General features: G+C 43.7%; 1 protein-coding gene across 1 annotated transcript in view; it reads right to left on the reverse strand.

The window, feature by feature from the left end:
- The window catches only part of JARID2 (jumonji and AT-rich interaction domain containing 2), a 217,323-nt gene extending 190,622 nt beyond the window's left edge, over positions 1-26,701 (reverse strand). Inside the window, exon 1 of the mRNA XM_005149879.3 lies at positions 26,036-26,701. Within this exon, the coding sequence (XP_005149936.2) occupies positions 26,036-26,080 (45 nt within the window). The 5' untranslated portion in view covers positions 26,081-26,701. The remainder of the gene's footprint in view (positions 1-26,035) is intronic.
- Between the last annotated feature and the right edge of the window lie 930 nt (positions 26,702-27,631).

Genomic DNA, 27,631 nt, shown 5'->3' on the forward strand with positions numbered 1-27,631 from the left:
GGAAACTACAGTAACATACAATGCTACTGACACATTTTATTAAGAAGGAGTGTGTACGAATTAAACAATACCACAATAGCATAGCCCCAACAAATCCTCCCTCCTACAACTAATTCTTAAACAGCAACACTTAATATTAAGATAAATTGTTTTCTGTATTTATTTAGTACCCACTGCCTTAAAAGGTCCCACAGTGTTTGTGGGTGTTTTGGCATACATACGTGTATCTGAGCTGCCCCTTCCATTCTCATTCTTTTCCTCCCTCCCCCCATCAAATTATATCAGAGGATTAGGTATGCTACCTGGTACAGGGGCCTCAAAATAAAGAATCCCATGAGAAGGAATTTACACAACAGAGATCCATTAAAATTCAACTGCCAGTTCCCACCAGATGAAGATCTTGCCTCACAGTTAACTGAAATTTGAGTGGGATTAAGATAAAAAGGTGCACCAAAATGACAATGGAGCAGGAATACTGTAATACCTGTGGCTCCTGCTGCTTTCCTATGCGTTTTCAAAAATGAGCTCAAAGATCCAAGATCAAGACCAAGTCAAGCCCATACAACATCTATGAGTCTATCCTTAGAAGGCCTACTACAGTTTCCAACCAAAAGCTTGGGTTTTAAACTTGTTGATTTCAAGGTGTCTTTTGGTTTCTCAGTACAAATTAATAGAGGCAATCAGAGCATTTGCTGTAACAATCACAGTGTTTAACCCAGAATCAGGCTGTCTCCCATTTACCTTCACATCTGACATTACCTTGAGGGAAGTTTCTCCATTCAACTACACCCTCGTCTACCTAAATACCTATGACCTAGAAAAACTAGCACTAAAAGTTTTTAAGACTAGCCTAGCCTCTCTCCTTTAGCCACCAGTTAAAGGAATTGAAAGGCAGCAGCAAACTTCCTGCTTGGTGAGGGCAAAGCAATCACCACCATCCCCACAGCCATAGGCAGTGAGAACATCTTTCCAGAGACTCTGGAGCTCTTTGCCTTCATTGCAGATATTTTTCTCCTTCCAAACCCCAAAGAGACTAAATAAATAGGATTTTAACTCACATCTACACGTGTTTCAAATTAAAATTCTACAAAAACGGATGCTTCCCCAGGTATTTCAGAAGGTACCTATAAACAGCTCCTCTATTTTTATACTACTACAAGCAGGAAAGTGTCTTAGCTGTAAGACCAGGCAAAAGCTTAACTCATGCCCACAGACTCAGAAGTAAAGCCAGATGTCAGATACCAAAGAATCAGGCACCCACATTCTCCAAACCATGTATTTTTATAATTATTATTTTACCACACTACTGGTAAGCTCCACATTGAAGTGCAAAATCTCACCTGCTCAGATACCACTTTTACCTTCCAGTGTCATGAACAATATAAACCCTATTGCTGCCAGTGATATTCATAGAGCCTCCAACCTGACACACTCAGCTCTGCTGAGACCAGAGGAGGGACCAGAGGGGACAGGGGAACTGCAGAACCTGGAGTGCCCTGGAAGCAGCAGAGACAGCACTACGCAGAAACGCATTTCTCAGCTTGGCCCTGTGCTCATTTAACTCAAACAGATTTAGAGGAAAAGCTACATTACCACAGTTGCTTCTGAGCCAACATTTACTCTGGCAGGCTATCATCAGAGCTATTGAAGTTCTTCTCTCTCTTTTTATCCTACTGAAGTGTTATAATAGGAGCAATAATACATTTACATTTGCTTTATTCTTCCTTAGCACACAGTTCAAAATTCTATAAATGACACTGAAGTAGGTAGCAGAGGTATTTTGGCTGTACTGCTTACATCCTCCAGGCACCCAAGCTCTCCTCTGCAGGCTACAGCAAGGACTAATCCTGCCACCTGATACCAGCTATTGACAATCTGATTAAACAGTACAGCCTACAGAATGGAAAGGATTGCCCCCAAAATATTTATGTGAATCTGATCCACATAGATGCCTTCAGGACCAGTAAGAGATCAAAAATTATGCTGTGATATAACACATTTTCATAGTGAATCAGTATGTCAGTCATAGCAACCAGCTTGGAATTGATGGGCTATCCAGGAGAGTTCCATGAGTCCTGGCAGCCAGTGTAAAATAAACAATAGTAACATATCAAAATGCATCAACTGGGGCCTAAGAACTCCCCAGGTCTTTTTTTGAAAATCTGCAGACTCACCTTTACACTGAAACAGTGGAAGAGAATTTCTGTGGAAAGGTGAAGACAAAAAATGAAAGGAAGGAAAAAGAACAGAGAGGCAGAAGCAAAGATAGAAACGAAGAATCAAACGTTTAATATGTTTGCTTATACAGTCTTGAACTAAGATGTATGACAAGGTATGCAGCACTGCTTACAACCTCTTCTTGTCAAATGTAGGAGATGGCTAGTGTAAGACCCAGCAATCTAATCCATCCATGATCCCATAATCCCGTATGACTACCCCACAATCTGAAAGATTTACATAGGGCAGAGAATAACAAAAATATTAGGGACACAGAAAGACCTCTGAAATAACATGGATGAAGGAAAAGGAAAGACAGACAGGTTAAGGCCTTGCAGCAGCTGCCTTCCTAAAGAGTCTCCCCTCTATCAATCTGCAGAAGCTCTTCCACTGGACTCTCAAACTCCTGGAAACCTCAAAGTGCCTCACCTGGGTCACATACATACATATGTATACACACACATATACACATACACGCACATATACACTCCATCAGTAACAGAAATAAGGAAGAGGTGATGCATCCTCTGCAGCACAGCTAACTCCCAAGTTTATGCTGCTCAACCCAAAGACACCTTGACCAACATATGGCAATTACACAAGAGGCTGATGAGTAGTGCTAACTGAGAGCACCTGAGTGCCTGCTGGCAAGCCAATCAACAACAGTATCCACTACATGTAAAGCCACCAGCTTGCATATAAATGAATCTCAGAATAATACCAACATGGAAATGATTGCCAAGATGTGCAGTTACGTTGAGTGTCTGTTTACCACAATAAGCAATGCAATTTTCTAGTGTCCCTGAAGATACTACCTGTATCATTTCCAAATATTCTCTTTTTGTAGTCAAAATGAAGAAAGACAATTTAAAAGTTGACAATCTCTTCTCCGTACCGTTGGGAGACTCATAATGGAACCAGCCCCCAGGTTTCTGCACACAACTGCATGAATAGTTTTGTAAAACCCTGCAACTTGCCGACTGACTACCTGTCACTCAAAATACAATATGGCTATCAAATGTTTCAAACCCCTCTGCAGGCGATAGCATTCATACCAAGGACAAATCTTGCCAATTCTTCCTGCAAAATGTCACAGAGGCACAAGTCTTACAAGTTAAAATGCTTTGTGAAAGACTGACACTCTTTTCTTTCCCCATTACTGCAATATTCTTTCACTCCACATGGATGAATCCCACTAGAATATTTCATAGACATAATTTCTTTAACTACAGTATTGGCTCAGTCACTTTAATTTCTGCATTTCTCAACTGATGCCCTTTCCTCTCCCGCTTCACACTTTAGAGCCTCTACAATGTACATCTTCTCTGTCGTCTTTGCACGAATGGTCCAGATGTTGAATCGCACATCTGATTAATCTAGTGACTATTTTTCAAGCCATAAAACAAGTAAACAGGCTCAATTAGCTTTATTCTTTTTCTAAGCTACATCAACTTTACTCCTAAGTTTTCATCTCTACTAAAAAGAGAAGAAGAGTTAAAACGGCAGGTCTTCTTAAGATACATTTATACTCAGGAGGAAGCTTTGGCAGCAACACAGAGTCCAGGTTTACCAGCTCTCCATGGCTCTTCCTATCAAAATGTAACAGTACAAGAAGAGTAAAATTATTTCCCTGTAGCTCTGAGATTGCAATTCAAGCAAATTCTAAGCTTTGGGCTTATTCAACATTTAAATGAGCACTAGTCAAAAATGAGTCCTGCTACTTTGCCTCTCATCTGTATAGGAAAATACTGCATTTAAATAAAATAGTGCAATATAAAATACTGCAATAACTGTATCCAAAACTAGGTACAGAGTTATACTTGAGTTTTCTAATGTCGCATGTTTTCTTACTGTCGTACTCATACCAAAGCAGTAGCTACATGTAATTTCTGCGGAAAGTAGAAATTGTACAATGTTAAAATGGACTAATCAGCTCTGTCAATGCATTAAGGGACTTGATACACACAGATTTAGTGAAGTGACATATTTCACACGGGTTTAACTGTTGAGTAGTACGGTGCTATTTTTACATAAGCTCTCTTTTGAGTAAGACTACTTTTTTGCTGAAATTGAGAGTCCCAGCTGTACCAGCTAATGAGGCGTACATGTGCAAAGCACTATTCTCATTACAATTACACCACTACAGGGCCACCACCAAAAAAAAAAACTTGCAAATCCAAAAGTAAACTAAGAATACTTCAGAAATTACAAAGGCAAAGCATTTTCCTGCCACTTACTAACTCAACTGACAAGGAAAAAAGCTTTTACACATAAGGAAGAAGGCTGTACTTAAGACCCATTTTGAGATGAGTACTGATGAATTCTGGCTGGGCACTCTGCATTTCCCCACATCCATTGTGGCAACAAAACCCCAGTTCCAGGGCAGCTGCCCTGAAAAGGTCTTTTTGGAGAACAGCATCTAAAATGGGCTGTTCACGCTGGGTAACCACACATGGATGGCAATCCAGAAGTAAAGCAATTTTCTGTGAAGTCTACAGACAAAGCATTCAGAAAAGTAAGTTTCAATCTGGTCACATGTGGTAGCATATGTGTTTTTTTAATTGCTGAAAATATTTTTTACCCTATAAGAAGATAGACAGATTAGGGAAGAGAACAAAAAAAAAAAAAAAAGAAAAAAAGAAGAGGGGGAGAGAGGAATCTTAATTAAAACTGTGACAGAGATACCAACCTGACTGAAGTGGAACTGTAAGCATCAAGAAGTGAATAAAGTTGATAATCTGTATCACACATTTTCCCCCAGGTTAACTATACTCAGTACCAGTTCCTAGGAGGCGAGAGAAGGCAGGGAGGAAGAGTGATAAAAAAGCTTCTGTCCCCTTAGCTCTTTACTTTGCTGCTTCTGCTTCCCAAAGCTCTAATTACACGCTTCCGTTTTAAACAACTTTCCCGGATTTTCAGAAGGGTGCTTCCCTTTTGCAGAATCCTGTTGCTGACAAAAGGAAAAATATTTCTCGTGTTACTTGCCTTCGGACTTCCACTAGAAAGACAGCTGCTTCTGCAAAACTTTAAATCTCATACCATAATGCATACAAGTGCATTAGCTTGCATCTACAACAAGAGAAAACTGGACAGATAGAAGGGAAAAGAAGGAAATTTCTATTCCACTCAAACATATTTGCCAAAACTCCAAACTATGCTCAGTTCCCGATTGATTTTTTCTGCATGATCTCATCCTTTCTGCATCTGGGTTTGGAAGAGGCTCATTGAAAAAAAAAAAAACCCAAACCCAGAAAATCGGATTTGTCAGTTTACAGACAAACTTTAACCACTAATTTTTAACTTTTTGTTTAAACTCCTGACATGGGACAGTTTTTTCCTTGCCTGCACATGCAACATAAGACTGAACACTGACAAGACAGGCTCCCACACCTGTAGGAAGAGGAGAATTTAGGCTAAAAATTCTGAATGACATTTAACTTAACACGGTAATACTTCTCTGGGGGAGGGGAGTTTCCTATAGCTGCATTAATTCAGGCTAAAAATACCCATGCTGACATGCTGTCATGTGAGAATCAATTTGATTCCAAGAGTTTATTCAGAGCCTTCATGTTACTTTGAACTTTTTTGTTGTTTAATATGATCATCGCTCCATTTGTCATCATATGACAAGAGCAGACAATTACACAAGCTGAAGATATGTCTGCCAGTCATAGCATGCCATCTTGCTGCTGTCAAGCAAAGAGATGTGCCTCTACACACCTCTAGATTGAGTTCATTAAACCAGCCTGCAGGATATCCCTCGGTAATGACACAGATGAAAGACCAAATTAAAATTGCTTAATTCAGATACACAATCTCTAGCATTTTCCACCTTGCAGTCTAACTGGTTAAGCTGCATGTTTGAATAAGCCATCCTAGCACAGGAGCAGCTCTAATTCTCCACTTCCATCACTTTTAATTAAAACATCTGAAAGATTTTCAGTTTGTTTTGTACTTCCCTCAGCCTTGAACATCAGCTAAGCTATTTAAAATAAAAGCAGACTGGGCAGCCACATATTAACATGCCTTCTGTCAACTGAAGCACTGAAAACAGCTCTTTCCTACATTAAATTTGCCACAGGAAGAGGTGAGCACAACAGTGATGCTCGGTATCAAGCAAAAAATTGTGTATTTCCTCAGAGCACTTGCATCAGTGTTTTCAGTGCTCACTACCGCTTTCCCAAGACCAATTTGTTGCCTCCAAAGCCTTGCTTCTTCGTTAGCGACACCACATTACCTCCATGCTCCTCATCCAAAATCCAGCCTCCTAGTAGAGCATGCTGAAATGCTATTTTTAGCCATATGCTTCTCGAAGTTTTTTTCATTTCCTAAGTTCTTGCTAGACAATTGTCTTTCTCACACAAATAGAGCAGAAGTAGTAGTATGCTTAAAAAACTAATAGCCAGCTATTCTGCACTAGCGCTTTGAGAAGTCCACAGGGAAGTAGCACCTACCTCAATTAATAGATTGAGCCATGTTTTCAAACAAAGCCTAATTAAAATAAGCTGTTCTGAATCTCCATCAAGAGCCAATTCACCAGCAAGGGGACAACTGTTTAATACAGCCTCTGATCACAAAATACTTTCGAAACACTGGCACAGCAAACATCCGCGCTTGACAAAACTATTTACAAAACCAGTGCATTTACAAATCTAAATATAAAGCTGGAATCCTAATTTCCATTACTTTCTCATTAGTGGCTTAATATGTCAGAGTGGAGGGAGAAATCTTCATAAATAAAAATAGTAAAAATGCTTATTATGCCTAAAACATTACTACTGCAGGACAGCTAAATGTATCCAAGGCTATACGTAATTACTGAAGCATTTTCTTTACCAACATGATTTGGCGCAGTACCAGCAACCCAAAGGGCAACAGGAAACCACAAAGCTGATTTGGCTCAAAAATTGAGTTTTTCTAAAGCCTGGTTATACAACAATGCATGGGGGGGGGGGGGGGGGGGGGGGGGGGGTTAAATAAATTATACTGCAGATAATTTGGTTCAATTTTTAAAATATTCCCATGAAGCTGCTCTAGCTCTAAGCTCAAACTCAAGGGTCATCCGGGACTCATAGCAGAAGCAAGGATGCTGCAGTGCGCAGGGATGCAGCAGCAGGCGTTCCCTGGACAGGCAGCTAAATCAGCCTGCCCTGGGAGAAGGGTAAAAAGACATGTCCCTGTTCTGGTCTTTCTACTTGTTGGTTTTAATAGCCGCGTCTTTGTTTCTGCCACACAATCCACAGAAGAGCAGAGAGCCACAGTTAAAATAAAGCTGAGGGAGACCTCGCAGCAGCCTGCCTGCCCCTCATCCCCCTCAGGGAGCATTTGTGGCATTCAGGACAGAATCTGGCCTATTATTAGGGTCCCCTGCAGCACAGAAGCCTAGTTCCTGCTCTACTTTGGGTCTCTGGGAGCAGCAGTGTGCTGGGAACAGCAATATCATGGGCACAAACCTCATCTCCGGGCACTCTGGTACCCATTTTCTATCCGAGAGGCCTCCCAGTCTCTCACGAAAGCATGTTTCCACTGCTGGAGGTTAGTTAGCAGCCCATCCACCACAGCATATGCACACTGAAAACAGCAGCTTCCCAGCACAGCCTAGCCTGTGCAAGCATCAGAAACGGCTTGTAACTGCACTGCATCCCCAAAATGCAAATGCCCCATGATTTGCCCAAACAGTTCACATCTATCCATGCAAAGCCAAACTACCACACCATGAGTTCGAGCAGGGCCCCAACATTAAAAAATTGACAGACCTTTTGCCGAGAAGGTTTTGATCTCTCTTAAAACCACCTCCCTCAAAATCATTCAACCCATTTCCATCTCTGTCAAGAGAAAACGCTGTGCCACAGCTACATCAGCTGCAGTTTAAAGCCCACAATATTTCTTCCCCCAATTTACAGACCCAACGCTGATGGCACAACTCCTCCAGGCCCTGCCTAATTGCTTACTGCTGCTGCTACACCCCGCACAGCACCCCTGAAGCAGCCCTCCCACACCAGTGCCAGCCCCACAGCAAACAACGAATAACAAAATCGCAACAGAGACTCCAAGGGAAATAAATGGTAGCGCTTACAGCGACTGTAAATGAGGTTCGGGAAAGGGAGGGACAGACAGCACTGGCTGCCAGGTGGGGATTTCTTTCGTCTGCCGCTGTTTTCCAAGCTACAAAGCGCTGGCAGAGTGCTGCAAGCAACTTGCTCCCTGGAACAGCACAAGAAGAGGAGGCTGGTCGTCTTTTAAGCCTGAGGCTGGAGATAATCGAGGCCACGAGAGCAGCAACAAGCACGGGGAGGAGGCACCTCCTTCGCTCATCTGCTGGATTACATGGCTCATGTGCCTCACTGAAGCAGCAAATCTGGAAACGAATCCAGACTCCCTGCCTTCCCACTTCCCCTGGCAGGAGTCGAAGGTGTCCTTTGTCACACATCACACCTGGAGAAGCGATGCTTTAGACACAGGCTAACAGGTTAGCCAACAAACATGGATACCACCAGACATCCTTTGCTCCAGCATAGGTATCTGCCTGCATTATGGCAGAAGAGCTTAAGCAAAAACACAGCTTTACCCAGCCATGACGACCAACCAGAATAAATCTCATAATCTAGTTTGTGTACAACTGTGCCTAACATATCCTACACTCACCGCACACTTGCCCAGCATGTATCAGCAGCAAGCATGCTTCCAGACACGAATGCCTTCCTGCAACCAAACTTGGACCCTCCAGTGACAATACTGAACCCCCAACCAAGAAAGCAGAGGCTGCCTGAACATTACAGCAGCAGCCTATGCCACGACACCATTTAGTTCATTCCATTTCCAAATGCAAAACACAAGTTTCCAATATGCAGACAACAAATCCCCACTAGCCCGTTCTTACATTCAATTTGCATAACAGATCACTCCACAGCATTAGCAAAATTCCATGCTGCAAGCACATTTAATAAAATCGTAGTGACGGCGGCTTAAACAGCGCATTAGTTAAAATTCCTGCAATGCCTATTACCGGTGGAGTTACACCATACGGGGAAGGGTGGCGTGCCCTAATGAAACCTCACGCACGCAGCCAACAGACTGCAACAAAGACTGGAAGATCACATGAGCGCTCCCACAGAAAAACAATTAAAGACCTGACACCCCCCACCTTCTACCCCCCAAAAGCCAGTCTGGCGTCATGTAAGCAGAAGCCCTACTCCATGTTACATTCCTGGAGCCTCAAGCAAAGGAAAGGAGAATTGATAGAGGAACTGTGTGCTCGGCCCCACCACGGAGGCATGCTTTGCATTCTTAAGCAGCACCCTCTGAAACCAATCATCGTTACTCTCTAATTGGCTGAAAGGAACCTCCTTCAAGCCTTGACAGCCAAAAGAAGTACTGACTTCTGGTGACCATAGGAGACTGTTAGTGCAACTCCTCCAGTTGACAGCTGGAGGGGGAGAAATCTGCATTGAAGCTGTACAATTATTTAATTGTGACTGCTTACGATAATCAAAGCACTAGCAAAAAAAGATGCACAAGACAGACCTGAATTACTTGCGACCATGGCAAGTACAGCACAGTAATTCAGATGCACATTTACATGAGTCAGGGCAAACGCTGTTCGAAAAGGGGACTAAATTGAAGAGTATCCTTAAAGCATCTTACCCCTAAAATATTTTGCTCTAAGGCAAAACACGCACCACGTATTTTAAAGCATTAAGACACTAATTCTGTAAACAATAATGCCTCCAGCATGCACACCACGCGCTGGAATGGATTCCTCAACTTGGCCTCATCACTTATGCATCTGATGAAACAAACACTGACAGCTTTTTTGCATTTGTAAAGGCCCCACAGCAGCTGTGGTGATCCCACCATAGAGCAATGAATTAAGCCTGAAACCCAGCTGGGTCTGCACAGAAGCCTTTTTTGCACAATACAGCAAGACTATCATTGTTAACCTAGGCATTATTGTAAAATATTCTGCATTACATTAAGAACAGAGATAGAGATGCCCTGGAAAATTAGCTCTAATAGGCAATTTATAACATTTAAAAATACGGATACCACATTGATTGCTAATTGACAACAGATTTCATAGTTTCATTTACACACATGCACAGTGAATCAGGTAATTACAGAACAGTGTTTAAGTAGGAAACAAGGCAAAATTAAGAAATAATCTGCATTAAAGTTAGAAAACATATTAAAAACTTCTACAAAATTCATGGGTAAACAGACAAAATAACTATCAAAATTATTGATCTGAGATCAGAAGGAATTTGAGACAGACTCTTAGAGGAAATGGATGTCTACATGCTTTCATCTAATACCATTGTTAAGAGTTTCTTTTGGGACTAACACAAGCAGCTTCATGCGTTAAATAGTAATAGTTAGTCACGTATTGGTTATATTATTTTTCCACTGAACATACATAAACATGTACTGAAAATGTGTCAGGAATTACTTGGGAAAAGTAATCTGAAAATAATTGAAAAAGCGTTTTCAAAGACAGCATACACAGAATTGAAAGTCTATTCTTCTATTGCACTTAACAGCATATTTTTAAAAAAGGCCAAGAAATCCAAATAAAGTTAGCTACTTCATAAAATAAGACTATTCAGCTCATTTTGATTCATTATTACAAACATTTCTTTAAAACTGAACCACAAAACCATGTACTTTTCCAGTAATGCACAGAGAAAAAAAAAAGCAGCTAAGCTGTGTAAAACACAAGGCTGCTATCCCACTGACACAAATGCCCTCAACTTTTCAACATGAGGACACCATTTCTCTAGGCACCACAGCAGAAATAAATACATTTTCAGATTTCAAGTAGTACATAGGCAGATATTATACATTGTTTGTCTTCCCTATTTCTCCTTCTTCTAGAGGATTACTCAGCTAAGTACATAGACTTCCTGATGATGATTTCTCACAGGTTTCCAAATGATAACTTCCCAATAAAGGTACCAAAAGACCAGTGAAGAGCACTGATTAAGCAGGAAGAGGAAAACAAAGTCAGAAGGAGCAATTTGGAAATAAGCAGCTAACAGAGGCAGGAGTATGGTTAGCAGAAATGGAAAAATAAAAAATATATTCCATTTGCCATTTTTGAAAACCGTGTGTTTCTCCACAATGCAGAACTGATCCAGCCAGAGAAACTAAAGTCTTATTAGCAGAAACCAAAATTACAGGCAGCAACAACAAAATACCTAATTCCTTTTATTTGTGGCATTGCCTCTGTTCCCAGGCCTTTTTATTTTCAGCAGGAGGAACTGAGGGGAAGGGAAGGGAGAGGGAGCAGAAGGTATTAAAGTTAAGAGGGGAAAAAAAGGGGGGGGGGTCATCAGAGAGAAATCACACTTCAGACTGTGACACATTTGGTTAAAATGAAATAAGATCCAATTGGCAGCTTTTGAATATATGACCCTCCAAAGGCAAGCTGTCAGCTCAATAACAGTTGAAGAAAATAAATGGACAACTCTGTACTGTTCCGAAACTCTTGTGTAATGAAGTTACAGTTTCATCCTGGAAGATGGCCAAAAAGCATAAATCAATGAGCAACCAACCCTGTATCATTTTTATCACAACAATGGTCATCCAAGGGTAGGTTGTTTATTAAGCCCTAGTACTATTTGCATTGGTCCTCCACACGAGAAAGTTAACCTGACAGTCACAAGGAGACTCACTGTGCTGAGAAAATGTAGGAAGAAGTACTTTTCAGAAGTGACAATGAAACAGCTCTTCAACCTAGTCCAGGAAAATCCAGACACATGAATCTTTTACAGAAAGAACAGTGAAATTACCGACTGTGCCAACACAGCAAAGCTGAGAAAGCTTACTTAGATAGGCATTAGACAAGCCAGACACTGGAAAATACCATGAAATGAAGCATTACACTTTGCTCCAGAGTATTTTCTCATGCTGTGGCATGAACCAAATATGAAACGTGGATGTAAGATGACAACTAAAGTTTTGTGATGGGTAACCCTGAGATCAGATACTTCCTGAGAGCAGACACTTGCACCTTCAAGAGCCTAATGGTTTTGTCATTGTGTAAATCATCTTGGTTTCTCTCTAGGGACTGCACGAACAAACAACTGAAAGAAAAAAGGAGGAAAAAACAAAACGCCATGGGAGATACAGATTTAAAACCCTGGGTTTGACAGTTTTATGTTCTCTTATCTATGACAGGATTAGGAGCCCTGATAACCAGTCTGTTACAAGCCATAACCAAGATTTCCCCTATTAGATATTGTCCTAGTTTGCAAGCTGAGGAGTAGGTCAGCCATTCTTAGAATTGTTCTTACAGTCTTTTGTCTCAAATAATGCCAGCTATTCAATCTTCTTTCTTAGGTGCTTAAAAATTTATAAGATATTACTTTTTGTTTCAAAGGGCTGCCTCAAGAGATCACCTATTATTTTGTTCTCCTTCACTAAACTGCATGGACTTAACGCTATTCATGTGTGCTGAAATTAAACTATGTATTAACTCCCTCAGATCAGCTGCAGATCCTTGCTTTTACTGAAGGTGATCTAATCACTGAGAAAGTCAGTGGATTGGAAATTTAGAAACCAGCTGGAATTACCTCAATGACATCCTTCCATGGAGAAATGAGTTTTCAAAGCTGAAGTGCTATACTTTGTTGTTTCAGCTTTGTAAAATAGGGGTTCCTGATTAAAATACTGGGTCTTCTCTGGTGGGAAAGGATAAAATACCTGGACATTTGGAGAGCACGGAATAAAGAAAGAAGTGTTCCAAAAGTATGAAGCCTTTTAAGGAAAAAGGATAACCTTTCAGCCCAGATGTGATTTACTGCTCCATGGGAACACAAGAATGGTGATAAATCATCCGCAGAGGATAGCTGAAAGCAAATTTCAGAACACCTTCAAAAGCATGCCCAAACAGACATCTTCAAAGTCTTCTTCCAAAGACAACAGTATAGGCTGCTCATATATATTCTTCCATTGTAAAAGATGAAGAAGCATGTCATTCCTAAACTATTAGGCTATAGCTGATCTGAAGGCATGAACACAATGCCGAAGGAGAACACAAAAGTAAAAGCAGCAAAAATATTGCCAAAATGACTAAAGACAGGGACAGCAGTAGGACCTAACCAGAAACTCTGGGCAAGCTGTCCTCCAGATGAACAAGAATCCAACCACGGATACATATCCTGGCCAATTTTCTCTAACCTTGGTTTCACAACCTGTGCTGGAGGGAAGGTTAGCTCTCCAGAGATGAACACACTCCCACTTCCCTGACACAGCTCCAGATACAGCTGCAGTCATGCTTGTAGCATGCAGGCAATAAAACGACACCACTTCGAAGCACCTCTGAAAAGAGTTCATGTCAAGGAGAGGAATTCTGCAGAGCTGGTAACCAGGCAGTCCTTCTGTCTGTACTACATACCTACTCATGGTTATGCAAGGTGAACAGGGACACGAAAAGGACAGAAAGAAAAGAAAGCAAAGGCATACCCAGGAAATAAACCTTGCAAAAAGCTGAAAAGCTTCTGACCACTTTGCCAGGGAATCCCTGTGGTCAACTCTACACCATTACAGAGGGGAAAGCAGCATACATATGGAGAGGTATGCACACAGGAACACTGCTTCTGGTCCCATTTGGGTCAGAAGGCAGAGCCTATCAGAAATGGCCTGACTAGTCATCAGGAATGAGCAGATCAGTGTTATAATGCATTAAGAGATGGTCTGTCTGTAAGGGAAGGAAAAAAATGACAGACTCAGCCCTGGCAGGATGTGAGACAAGTTAGTGAAGGAAAAAAAAAGGTAAATAATAGTTTCATCCCTTCACTCTCCTCCATCCAAATTAATGAACCAGTAATTTCCTAAATGCCCACAGGGAACTGATTTCACTGAATCCCTGACTGCAAGAGTAATAGGCATCAAATAACACCACAAAAGGAAGAAGAATCAACAAGAATATAAGAAAATATGCTTGTGCGGGAAAAAAAACATGATTAGCTACACCCTAAACACATTTCCTTTTGCATGATACATCACTAGCTTTCACAGGAGCCAGCTCAAGTAGTATTATAATGAAATACTAAGTATGATATAAAGAAATTGTCTTACCCAGAAGACTTAAGAGACCCTACTTTCCTCAACATATTTATGATGAAAACTGTATTCCTGCTCTTCAAAGCAAGAGGGCCTAGAAATCATTATAGCTGGTCTGCCACCCAGCCTGGAAGAAATCTGACCAATCTTACTTATTTTGGAAGGTCATAGTAAATGGAGACCGCTGAGATGCTTTCAGTAATGGAAGCCATGCACTGGTTTTTACGACTGGTCAGTCATGCCACATAATGCTACTCCTGACAGAAAGAACATGAATATTAATGTTTTATAAATAAAAGCCTTTAATGTATGTGAATTATGAAATTAGCTTTTCCTGAATGCTCACATCAGCACGATTCGATTTCCCAAAAGTTTATAAAAGGACCGTAAAAAAGGATGAGCAGGGCCACATTCTACTTTTCCTCCACAGTACTTGCACATTAACTGTTTGCTGAGCCTTTCATAATTTAAGTACACAGCCAGCATTTTTTACAGCTAACACTCAAATTCTGCATGCAAGCCTGAGACAAGCAGCAACACTGCAATCTCAATGCCTTTTCAAAGTATTTCCTATGGGTCTGCCTCCAGATGAACTGCAGAAAGCCTTCTTCATCTCCCCCTCTGGCCTTCAGGAAAATAAAATACTACTGTGGCAATAGTTCACTTTGATTTCTTGCAAAGAGATGGCAGCAGCTTTGTAAGAGCTTATTTCCTCAGAAAAAAATAAATACAAAAACAAACAAACAAAACCCCAGGCAGGACTACATCTAGTAAAGCCACTAAAACCATTAAATGGCTATCACCCTCTTAGAAAACTAACAAAAAATCCTGCCTGCAAATACTTGCACACACTCTTACACAGGAATGACAAAATCTCAAGCCCTGAAAAGCACTTCGGCATGTGCTTAACTCACAAGCTCCAAGCACTTCAATTGACGTCAGTAAGAGTATTCATACATTTGAGAGAGGCACGTGCTACAGTGCCTTGCTGGACTGAAACTGAGGGTGCAGTTCCACACGTCCTTTTAATCCGCAGCAAAACCAAAGACGTTCTTGTGCCCCACCGATCCCCTTAACTGTGCCACTAAAAGGTCTTTGCAGTCCTACCCTGAAAACAGATTAATGAAAACATTTAAAGATGAGGAGAGGTAGGGGGAGAAAGGAGAACACTGGCGTAACTACTTTTTCAGCCTGGTAATTTCAGTGACCTTACTTTGTGTGTAGTTGTACCAATGTGGCCAAAGCACTCTACTATGAAGGAAAGATGAGTGAGGTCAGCACTGCTGGCTCCAGTGGTAAGAAAAAAGGCATGTGATGCCACATCTTCATGTTCTTAAAATTAAAGGAAACTTCCTTCTTTGTAGCTTGTTAATTTGACATGGTTTAGCCTTCTCACACTACTTGGGAACATGGGGCAAAATCACATCAAATGCATCAGCCCTTCAGTTCGCTTGCACATTCAATAGACATGAGGCATTTTAACAAGAGAAGCTATCTGAACTTTATTCTTCAGTAGTACACAATTAAGCCAAATAAAGCTATGGGAAATTTCTGTAGGAACTCCCTTCTGTAAGCAGGTCATAGTAGAAAGTAGAATGGTACACTGGCTTTGCTTCCACGGTGAAGAACAGAATTCTTCAATTGTGGGGCAGGTACACATGGCTGTTGAATTTAAAAGAGTACTTCTACCACATTTAGCAGTGGAACTCAGCTTCCAGTAGCACTGCTATCTTTATTTTATATTCTTGCCTTTTTTTTTTCTTTAAGTTTGAAGTTGTTCAAATCTCATCAAGCAAGCATAACATGTAATAATAGCAGTACATTTTCAATGCTCTTCTCTGGAAATTATTATGGCAATGCCATGACTACAGGCACAGATACCTTTAGCTGCATTTGCACCTTTGTGGCCTAACTTTGTTTCAACCTTATTTAACATTCACCATGATTCCAGTGGTAGGACGGTAAAGCAAATCCATGCCCGAACAATCCTTAGAACAGAGAAGGACAGCTAATTTTGCTTGCCAGGAAATAAAACATATATCTAGACTCCCATTCAGTCATAATTTCACAGCCCATTTAAGCTCACACTTATTGCTAACAGAAGCAATCCTGCCCCACCCTTGCCACTTCATTTTGTGTTCCTCCAATACTTTCCCCAGACCAAGTACTTTTACAGCTACGTCACAAAGCGCAACATCGAATGAATCCACATTAAAAACATTCTGTCAGTTCAGTTTTAACCTGAAATGTTCCCAGTCGGCTGTGGGAGTTATCACCTGGTACACATGTTGGCCGGCAAAACAGAAGAGAAATTGGCAGAGGAAGGCTAAACCACTTCTTTCAGTGCAGTTTGGGCTTAAAAATCAAAAAAACCCATGGCATTAGGCAACTAGCCGGTCTCACATTCACAACACTGTTATCAAAGGCAAAATGCAAAAGCTACACACAGGACATTTCCACCACAGATAGGAAGAAGAGGACAGCATAACAGGAACAGGACAGCTTCTCTCTAAGGCTGCTTCTTTTATAGGTTTTATTCATTCAAGGCATCACAGACAGACTTGAAAAAAAAAGAAAAGCCAGCTTCAGAATTATTTGCCATTAGGACAACCATTATTTCTACCAAGTTATAAATAATTCACAAGTTACAGTTACTGTAACATGCTGTAACTCCAGCTTTTAAGTAACTCAAAGCTTCTTGTCTTACAAAGTGGTATTACTGTGCCCTCATTATATGTTGAATAATTAGAACCAAAAAACCTAACACTGGTAAAAGCTTTTCAAACTTAAGCTAAAGGCCTCAACAGCAGAAAGAATACCTTCTCTACAATCTTACGTGGGGGTAGTACAGCTTTTAATAAATTATTAGAGGAAATACTATTCCAGAACATTAACTTCTGCTTTATATCCAAAACTGAAAGGGACATTCCCTGGTCTCTGAAAGCCAGTCTGCACGATGGCAATAGGCCGTGAGAATTTTCATCATTATCACTACACTTCAAAAGGGGGGGAAAAAGTGACTATCAATCAGAAAACAACATCTTGGGCGTCCATCTATGCCATCTTTCTGTGAAAAACACATTAAGGCTGGTCATTTGGAACATCACGCAAAAAAGAACTGCATACACCACCATCTTCGTTATCAGTCAGCTTTACAAACAATAACAGTAAACCTTCTTTCTGCTTGGTTTGAGTTTTGCAAACTCAAAGGTCTGGACCAAATTTTGTGGGGCTGAAACCAAAACAGAAGGAGTTCTATTTTTTCAGCTTAAGAATTTAATTGATCTGGCATACGTGCAGGGTTGGAAATTTGCATTGTGGGGTTTTTAGCATGCACACTGCAGCTGAGAGATTTGGCTTACAACTTTGATCTACCCTAAAGAATTCTGTGGGACAAACTGGCTGAAGGTAATACCCATGAAATAAAAAAGGTGAGAAAGAAGGAAATATATTCCTTCTCTAAGGTCAGCTTAATGGGTACTTTATACAAAAGGAAAAAAAACTATAAACATATGGTGCTTGCCTGCAGCAACTTAAAAGTCTAAATGGAATTTCTAGATTATGTATCTTCAGGGCATGAAGACTCGCAGTTTAAGAACAGCACTGAAAACTTTATGGTAAATACACAACTAGTATAAATAATGATAAGCATGTCTTAAGAGTGAGACAGTGGACAGACTCTTGTCCAAGACTCATGGTTTCTGTGTCTTTATTATTAAGAACCTAAAAAAGTATTGTACATTACAACTGAGTTGACCCACATGCTTTACATCGGCAAGCTCCTCTTTGCGTTTCTTAAAAATGCAGGCCATTCCTGGATGTAGCTGAAAAAATTTTATTTGCTGTAAATTGAGTTGTAGGGCCCAGGGGAAACTGGGTTCCTGTCACTGAGGAGCCTCAAAAGCTTACTCTCTCCATTGGACATGATTAGTAAGATGCCTAGTACAAAAGCAAAGTTTACCCAAAGCACTAGCAGATTTTTTTATCCAGAAGAGAATAAAGCATAATTCTCAAAGAGAAAAGTTTTTTCCTTAACATATAAAGGAGGGAAAGGGCAGAGAAGACTATCCCGTTCTCATGGGCAGTGAAGAAAAAAGCCATCATGTCTAAATGCCAATCCACAATGTTGCCCAGAAATATTGGGGAACATGCACCTCTACCCACTCACATAAACCTGTTTTAGAAATAGGCACAGAGCTGATTTCCATATGCATATTGTTGAAAGAGATGCTGATTTCTCCAAATTCATTCCCATCGTTCTTAATTTAAAAGCATGCATTGCTTCAACACTAATCTGCAAGCAAAGCTAAAAATTAATTACTCGCAATATACAGTTATCCCAACTTGGCTCAGACAACACAGTATCAAAGTGCAAAACTAAGATTAGTAGATTATGTCAGAATGAGCTCCTATGGTTTATTTTTGGACTTTATAAATATCCTTAGCCAGTCATCATAGCACGTGTATGCCAAAACATGCTAATCTCCTGCAACCATCACGTCATTCAAAAGATGTCAGACCAGCAAGGCAAGCTTAAAGAACTGAAAGCATAGTGCAAGGATGCGAATACCACAAGTCCTCCTGGATCACAGCAGCAGGCCACAGTTTCGCAATGTCATTCTTATTATTTGCATTTCTTCTGGCCTTTAGGATGTAAAACCAATACAGCAACAGCCACAGATCCAAAGCTGCCTTTTTGCAGAGCAAATCAAGGGAAGAACCTGGTAGAAAAAGCCACAAGAACCCAAGCAGGACAGACCAAGCAGATTACACATTACAGAAGTGAGACATTTAGGAAGAATTAAGTCATGCCCCTGAGAGTGATGCAGTTATAAACTCTTCTGCGGGCACTGTCACATTTTTCCTAAACTGACTTTAGCACTGTCAAAATGTCCAACTGCAACTGTAGTGATTCTACAGGCACTAAACCAAACCAAACCTGAACAGAAACTATTCTTGCTCCACAGACCTAAATGCACAAAGTGTATGAAGACTTTAGTACAGGTTTCTCATTTCCTTTTCAATGCATTTTTTAAGACAACAAACCCATTTTTATGCCTGATAAAAGGAAGTTTTGTTCCCCCCAAAAAAAATATGGGATATGGTTTATGACACATCAGTTCAGGATGAGACATTTGCTGCAGAAACTCTGCAGCTGTTTCATATACCAGTCTTCCCTGTGTGAAACTGGTAGAATGGTAATTTCCACCTGAGTGTTCTTAACTTACCTCCATGCTTGGCCAAGCTGGTCACTCTGAACAGCTTTCTGCAGCAGCATAAATTAAGCTGACTAACTTTGCACAGGATCAGTTGGGGTACACTCACACCACCCATCTGCTTGCAGGCCAGGGAGCCACAACCTTTAGCTGAGCACCTCAAGACACAGCCTTCAGTGTGGCAATGCTGTCAGCCACTGCTCAGTTTTGCTAGTGATTGTGTCCACACCTGCAGGGCAAGTTGAACAGCAGCATATTACAGCTTCAGAACCTTCAACTGCATAAGGAAGCAATGGGCAAAAAGAAAGCACACATGGAGGGGAAGAGCACTAGCATATTTTCAAACAAGCCCTCGCTACTATCATGAAAGGGTTTATTCCTTTCCCATAGCCCACCACTGGAAATACCAGGCCTCTGCCAGATTATTGAAGGAACAACATCAGATCAGGATGTCATTACAAGGGAAAGTGTAAAACACAAGCAAGTGAAACAGCAAATGGTTCTAAACCCTACTGATTCATTGAGAAAATGTTTTTTGTGACTGAAATAAATCTACCTCTATACAAATAAAAACCCAGAGCTCCCAAATAAAACCTGCCCATTAAAACCCAAGAAGGATCCCACCCAATATTCCCAATAGTATTGAGCCAGCAAAACAACCAACCCATCAAAGATCTAAGAGAACACCAAATACATTTTGGCAAGCATATTATTTCCTGTATCAGAATTTCAGCACCAAGCACTCCTCACATACTAGACCCGAATTTTACACGCAATCTGCAGCTTTTAAGTTAACTGGTAGCTTCCTATCACTTAAAAAAATGCTTAAAATAAAAAACTGTAGTAAGTATAAAAAGTATGCAGGAACTATATACCCTGTCATACCCTTGGACATTAAACTCCAGGTATGTTTTACCCTTTCCTCTGAAGTTGTAACAACAGGTTAAGGGCCTTCATATTGAAGGTTAACTGCTAATCATAAAATCAGTCAACAGAAGTTTTGGCCTGAAGCATAGGGACATTTAGGGCCATCTGTGTCAGGAAACAGCCTGGGTTTGGCAACACTGAAATTTGCATTATTAGACTTAAAAGTCAAGTTCCCTTAATCTTAACACAGAGGCAGTCAAATCCATCAGCACTATTGTTTTTCAGACTGTCTGCCCACTAAGGCAAACAATGCACCATTTACACCTGGTTTACATTTATAGTTGGGAAGAAAGCCATGCAAAGGACTAGTGGGGAGAAAACCAAGATGTTTTAAATGCAAATTTCGATTTTGTAGCAATGCACGTATTCCTCTGCAAATTCCACATCTGCTATCACACAAAAGCCGGGTGCCTGCAATAAAAAAAAAATCATAAACATGTCTCTGCTTTTCCTTTCCCTTCTTCAATATTACCTTTAAGCTTCCCTTTCACTTGAGTGCTGCAAACTGGAAACTTCAGAAATGAAAGCAGCTGGTGGGTGTTTCCCCTCCTTCCAAGTTCATGCTGATTGAATTCAGTCACTAGACAATATAAAAAAACCTCAAAATCAACCCCCCAAAAAAAAACCATTTCCCTCCTCCTCAAGAACTTGCCGTTATGTTCAAACCAGGAAATATCAGTAATGTGTATAAACAAATTCTAAATTTTAAATCTAGTCTCTTTAGTTTCCGACTACGAGATATAAAAATTGACCTACTTTATGTAATACTCCCACAGCTGAGTCATCACAGTATCAACTGGTCTCTATCAGCTGCTAAGATTCCAAAAGAATTAAGTATCTCTACTGAAATGCCTCTTTTATCATATTATGTTTAAAATACACTGTTCACAGTGTATAACAGTGCAGACTATAACTGGGGAGGGGGGAAATCTTGAAGCAAGTTTGCACTGTGTGAAGTAGTTCCTGTACAGCAGATGCCATGCCTCGTGGCAAGAGCTTGTAAGCTACAGGACAGAATATTGGACAAGGCTGCAGAAATACAGATTAGTTCCATCTCTGCCACTGTTACAGTATGTAGCTTCAGGCAAGTAATTTAGACTTCTTTCTGTTTCATCAAACAATAAAATGGAGGCAATGCTGCTCCCTTACAAAAATCAGCTGACGTTTATACCACACTTTAGCATATTCGTAGCATTAGCTGTTCTTTTACATCTACAGAAAAGGAAGGGGTAATGTATTTTTAATAGTGGCCTAGTAGGCCTCATAAGAGAAGGTGAAAGTGCTTAATGAAGATTAGAAACCGTTCACAGGGGCCTTAATTCGTTATAATTCACTCTGGACAGCATCTTATACAGACTCCTGGCTTGAAGTCCCATCAGAGCGAGTAGGAGTCTATTAGTGTCTCAGGGCAAAGCATCTGTTGACAGCAAAAAGCAAATATTCATTTTTTTAAAAAAAAAACCCAAGGATTTAATTACTAGTTTCTAGTTAAGTGTTATTCTGTGATCACAACATAATGTTGTAGTCTCAAGATACCAGGAGGAAGTTAAGAGGAACCCAAACTCAGATCTTAAGTGCAGCTAGCATCCTTACACCGTTAGCTGAGGTTATACATGCAGAAAAAAAAGTAAGAATTGAGCATGCTATGCTGCTGGCATTGTTACCAAGAGCCTGAAAAGGACCCAGCACAAAAAGGCTCCAGGTTATCTGAAATAAGATGCAATGTACACTGAATACTACCTCTGCTGCCACTGGTGTATTTACATTATTTATTGTAGGAAGTGGTCAAACTTAAAGCACACTGACACTTGTGTGGCTGTGGGAGGTAAGACAAAACTTCCACAGGCAAAAAAAAAAAAAAAAGCAAGGCAGGAGAGTCCAGCTGAAGCCCTGGAGTTCCCAGGGCCAGGCCCCTACATAAACATCCCTTACTCAGGAGGTGGTGGTGCTGTCTGGTCACCATCCCCCACAAAACTCCCTGAGCCCACTTCAAGCACGTCCAAGTAAAGACGATTGTTTCACAGGTCACAGCACTCACAGGAACCCTCCTCGGATGTCTGCAGCACACTAATCCCGGACAAGCCTCCATCTGAGGGGTTTACCAGGCCATCCGTAGGTGAAGCATGTCACCTCATGGCAGACTACAGCACTTTTACTTCTGTAAGGACAAGGAAACAAGCCATACGAGGTGACAGTACTCCTTCATTACATTTTGCCAGCCGCTACCACGGCAGAACTATGCAGGTATTTTAAAACATTAATCCAGGTCTGACACTCTGAGACCTAAGCCAGCAAGAACTGAAGATTTGCTATTCAGCATCACAAAAACGGGCAGAAAAATGCACCTGTGAATTTATGCCTAAGACTTCAAGGCTTTTCATTTAGGAACTATTAATTCCAAGCGCATACTGAATGCAGTCTGGCTTCTCGGCTGATGCTTTACAAAGCTGTCACTTTTCTGAGGCTTGAGCCAAAAGGCAATATTTGATATGTAAAGATGTTTGAGAAGGAGGAGGGTAAAGTGAGAAGAAAGATTTGTATGAGTCAGCCATAGTGATAGCGTTTTTAAAGCACAGAAAAAAGATGCATACACGGATTTCCTCATTCCTGGGTTATCAATCACAAAAGATAACGCTCTCAAAGTTTAAGAGAACTTTTAATTGCGACCACTTACGTGTGGGGAGCCAAGCCCCTGAACGTACAGACTTTACTCCATTGTTCTCACCACCTTTTTGTTTTCAGAATTCATTCCACAAATGCCAAAAAGCAGCAGCCTAAACAGGCTCTGCTCCAAATACAACAGCCCGTAGAGATAAGAGGAGCGGGGCACTGAGGCACCACCGCTCGGTGCCTGCGCACCTGCGGGCACTCGGCCGGACTCCCGCTCCTCACGGTGGGGCATCACTCCTGGCTCAGCCCTCACCTCAAGGACCCCGCAGCCGGGCGGCAGCATGGCCCAACACCGGGCGGACTGCTGTTCCGCGGCGGGCCGGCAGTGGGGCGGGGAGGCGGCAACAAGGGCCAGTGAGGCGGCAACAAGGGCCAGTGAGATGAGGAGGCTAGGCCCCTCAGCCGCAGCCAACCTTATGCACCGCCTCTCCCGTGTCACCTGCGGCAGTACCTGAGTGCCTGGGGCTGAGACCTGCCCCTGGGACTCAGGTGACACCGTAGAGCCAAGAGCCTGACATGACGGAAGAGGATTGTGTTAAGTGCCCCCAACCCGGGATAAGCAGCCCCCGGCCCCGACCCGGGGTGGGTGAACACACCTGCAGCCGCGCAGGCGGACAACAAAAGGCCCGGTTGGCACCAGCAAGAATAAGAAGGCGGCGGCGGCGGAAGCCGCGTCCCGGCATGTTCCGCCAGGCTGCCGCAGCGCCCGAAGGTCATGGGCAGGAGGAAACGTGCCACGCGTGTCGCCACGCTGCTTCCTCACGCCTCCGCCCCTTTCCGCGGGGCAACGTGACGGGCCCTTCTCTACACACGGGGCGGCGGTTGACCAGCCTCCCAGCCCCGAAACCGGCAGGGCCTGGCAACCCCGCACCTGCTCACCTGGCCTAGGGCCGGGCCACCCCTCTTATCACACCCACCACCCCCCCCGCGCCGCGCCGCCGAGCACTGCCCCGGGGCCTACTCCCGCCCCGCCGGCCCGCCTCGGCTCTGACGTCACGCCAAGGGCGGCGGGGGGGGCCGGAGCGCCGAGGCGACGAAGATTCCACGGCGCGCAGGCCCTTCCCTTTGTGACGTCACGGGCGCAGGGCGAACCTGGCCGGGCGGCGGCATGGCCGGCGGCCCGCGGGCTCCCGTCACAGCCCCGGCAACCTGTTGCTGCCGCCAGCGCGCCCCGACGGCACCGCCGCCCGCGCCCCCCCGCAGAAATACACATGAGAACGGGAGAGGGGGAGGAAAGGAAGGGGGAGGAGGATTAAAAACACTCGTCGCCACGAAGTTGCAGCCGGAGAGCACACGACGTGTTGCCCGGTCCCCCCCCCCGCCGGCCCCATCCCTCCGATCGTTCCCCCGGGGAGCGGGGCCAGGTGGGAGGTGTGCGCAGCCCCGGCGCCCCATTGTTCGCCCCTTTGGGCCCAGGGGGACCGCGGGAGCAGCGGTTCGGGGAGATCGCCCCCACCCCTCCTCAACCCCCCCTCCGTAATTATTAACCCCGTGGTTTCCTCTCCCCCCCCCCCCCGCTTTTGTCTGCCTGCCTGGGAAACGTGGACGCCTCGCGTGTTTCGCCAGACTTTCCACCCGCCGTTCCCGTTTCGATGCAATACTTTAAACTCGCCGGCCCCGGGTTCCCCGCTCCTCTGCAATGCGGATGTATTTTAATTCGGAAATTTCGTGGGGGGGGAGGAAAGAAGATGCGGGCGAGGGGGGCGGGGGGGGGGGGCAGCTCCGAAACAGCGCGCAGCCCCCCTCCACCCCCGGGGCTGCGTTTCAACATCGCGGGCAGCCGATAGCGGCAGTCAGCTGGAGCCAACTGCAGGTTTTACCGAATCTATGGAATAGCGAGAAAGAAAGTGTCCCGAAGGTCACCCTCCCCTGCCAGGAGACACCGGGGCTGCGAACGATCGCCACGAACGACAGGCGCGAAAGCAACTCCCAACTTTTAGAAGCCTCTCACCAACATACCCCAAAGACAAGATTAAAATATACCCCCTCCCCCCCCCAAGAAAAAAATAAAGACTTTTTTTTTAACGTGCAGATCAAACCCATTATTCGCTCTGCTGCATACTTGGCTAATCCCCTCAAATTTTTCCAAACGTAAAGAAAACAAAAAACTCCCCTACGCCAATCAAAACGTAACTGGAGCACGAACAAAAATCCAACTATCCCCCCGCATTTATACGTTTAAAGGATCAGACAATTACAAGGGCTCGGTTAAGCGGCTGAATAAAGAGACAGGCAGAAACGCTGCCCGAGCTGCCGCGGCATCAGCCCCAATTTCCCGAGCCACCCTAATGAATTATCTTAAATCTGCACCGAGCCATTTTCTCGCCATTCTTCAAGTCAAGCCCGAGGACCGGGCCATCCCCGGGCGGTTCGCTTCCTATCACACGACAGGCGATAGAGCAAGCAGCAGGCGATCCCCCGCAGGAAAGGGGATGTGGTAGTGCGAGAAGCCAGCTCGCCATAACCAGACACTCGGTTTCAACTTAAAGGGCTTCCAACAACCGCCGCCGCCGCTTCACCAGGCGGGGATACACACAAGCAGCTGACTAAAATAAAAACAATATACATCTATACACACCTATGGCATGCAAAAGCGCTATATTAATAAAACCGCCTGAAAAAAATAACGCAGTTTCGTGACATTATCCAGGCAGCCCCCCCGCCTTTCATCTAAAACTAGATTATGATTGTGTCATTTGAGGTCAATACATTTATTCACTGGAGGAATCGCTGCACAAATCTGTGCTTTTATAACCCGACTGGATAGAAGGTTTCCCCGTTAAAAAGCGGCCTTCGAAACTCCCACACCACACCACAGAAAAAACAGAAATCCAGTCACACTGGTTCCGAAAACCTTGTAGCTGTAGGATTAGCGATAAACTTGACATTCACTGCCATTTCCTAAAACTGAGAGTCAAACGATAGATGTTACGGGCACTTACGTATTTCTTCTGAATTATATTCCTCTTGGGTCTTTCTTTGCTCATTCTGGTATCCAGATTCTGATTGCAAAAGGGGACAATTGCTTCATGAATTAAAGCCGCGACAATAATTAAAAAAAAAAATTAAAAATACGGAAAAAATCCTGGGGAGAGGGGGTTGTTTGTAGTGGTATCTTGTAATCCGACTTTCTTTCCTCACAATGTGATTCTCCTAGTAATAAATCCGAGAAATGGGGAAAGAAAAAAAAAAAGACGAATGCGAAGGAGAAAAAAAAAATCACTTTAGTGAAACATCATAATGGAAAATTTCCCCCTAAACACAAAAAATACGACGCCCTCGGTATCCCCTTTTTCTCTTTCCAGCCACCTAAGCGATCTGCAGGTCCTTAGTGTCAGAGCTGTAGTTACATCTTGGAGAAGGAGAGGGGCCAAAAGGAGAAGATAAATACTCGAGACGTTGGAAGTCACGTTTGTGCCGCTGCAGCAGCGGCAGCAGGGAAAGCGGCAGAGACAACTCCAGCTCCGGCAGTGGCAGCTCCGGCAGTGGCGGCTCCGGCGACTCCGGCAGCAGCGAGGGCTGCGCGCACCGTGTGTGTCTCCGCTCCTCCAGCTCCCCCCTAACCAATGAGAACAGCTCTCCGGCAGCAACTTTAAATGGACCTGGCTCCTTTTTTTTTTTTTCTTTCCTTTTTTTTTTCTTTAATATATATGTCTGCGTGTGTGTGCGCGCGCGTGTGTATGTATATATATATATACACACACGGGCGCACGCACACACACACACATACATACACCGCTTAAGGGCCTGCCCTTAACTCCCAACCGGGACAGCAGCCGCAACGCTCGGCCCCCGCTGCGTGCAGCGCACGCAACAGGCCTCGCTACACGCTCGGTGCGGGTCAGGCGTCACACACTCCCCTCCTCTCCCCCCGACCCCTCCTCCCACCTCCTCTGTTGTTTGTGATTTAAGCACGGCCACACGGCAGGCAAGGTCGCAGCTACCTCTGCGCCACAACCTGAGCGCGGAGTTTGGCGACGGTCCCTCACCGCGCAGCACGCTCGGCCTCCCTGCCCAGTTCTGCCCCCCTCCCCTCCTCTCGTCTCCCCGCCCCGCCCCGCAACAGCCTCTCTCCTCCCAGCTGACAAGGGCTCCCCCCCCTCACGCTCTACCCCTGCGCCCGCCGCACCTCCCCCGGCCCTAGCACGCACCGGGGCCCGTCGAGCTGGCAGCACCTAGCTTCGCTTGCGGAGCTCCGAGCAGGGCCCGGGAATCGTCCTGGCTCGCAGGAAAGTTGTAGTCCCCTCACCACAAAATGGCGACTGCAGGAAACTACATCTCCCGGCGTGCCGCGCGCGCCCGCTCGTACCCGCTGCCAATTGGTTGCTGCGCGAGGAACCCCCTTCGCGACGCTCGTCTTTTCCTTCTCCCCCCTCCCCCCCAACCCCCGCCTCTTTCTCTGATGGTTTCTCCCTTATGCTTGTGTCACCCCCCCCCCCCGCCGTCTCTACCACCGAGCGCCGCAGGGGGATCGGGGATGTGGTGTGTGAGGGGCGGCTGGGCATTGCGGGGTGCCGGAGCAGAGGTCGCGGCGAGGC

The sequence above is a fragment of the Melopsittacus undulatus genome, chromosome 1 (genome assembly GCF_012275295.1).
Source record: "Melopsittacus undulatus isolate bMelUnd1 chromosome 1, bMelUnd1.mat.Z, whole genome shotgun sequence".
Classification (NCBI taxonomy): Eukaryota; Metazoa; Chordata; class Aves; order Psittaciformes; family Psittaculidae; genus Melopsittacus; species Melopsittacus undulatus.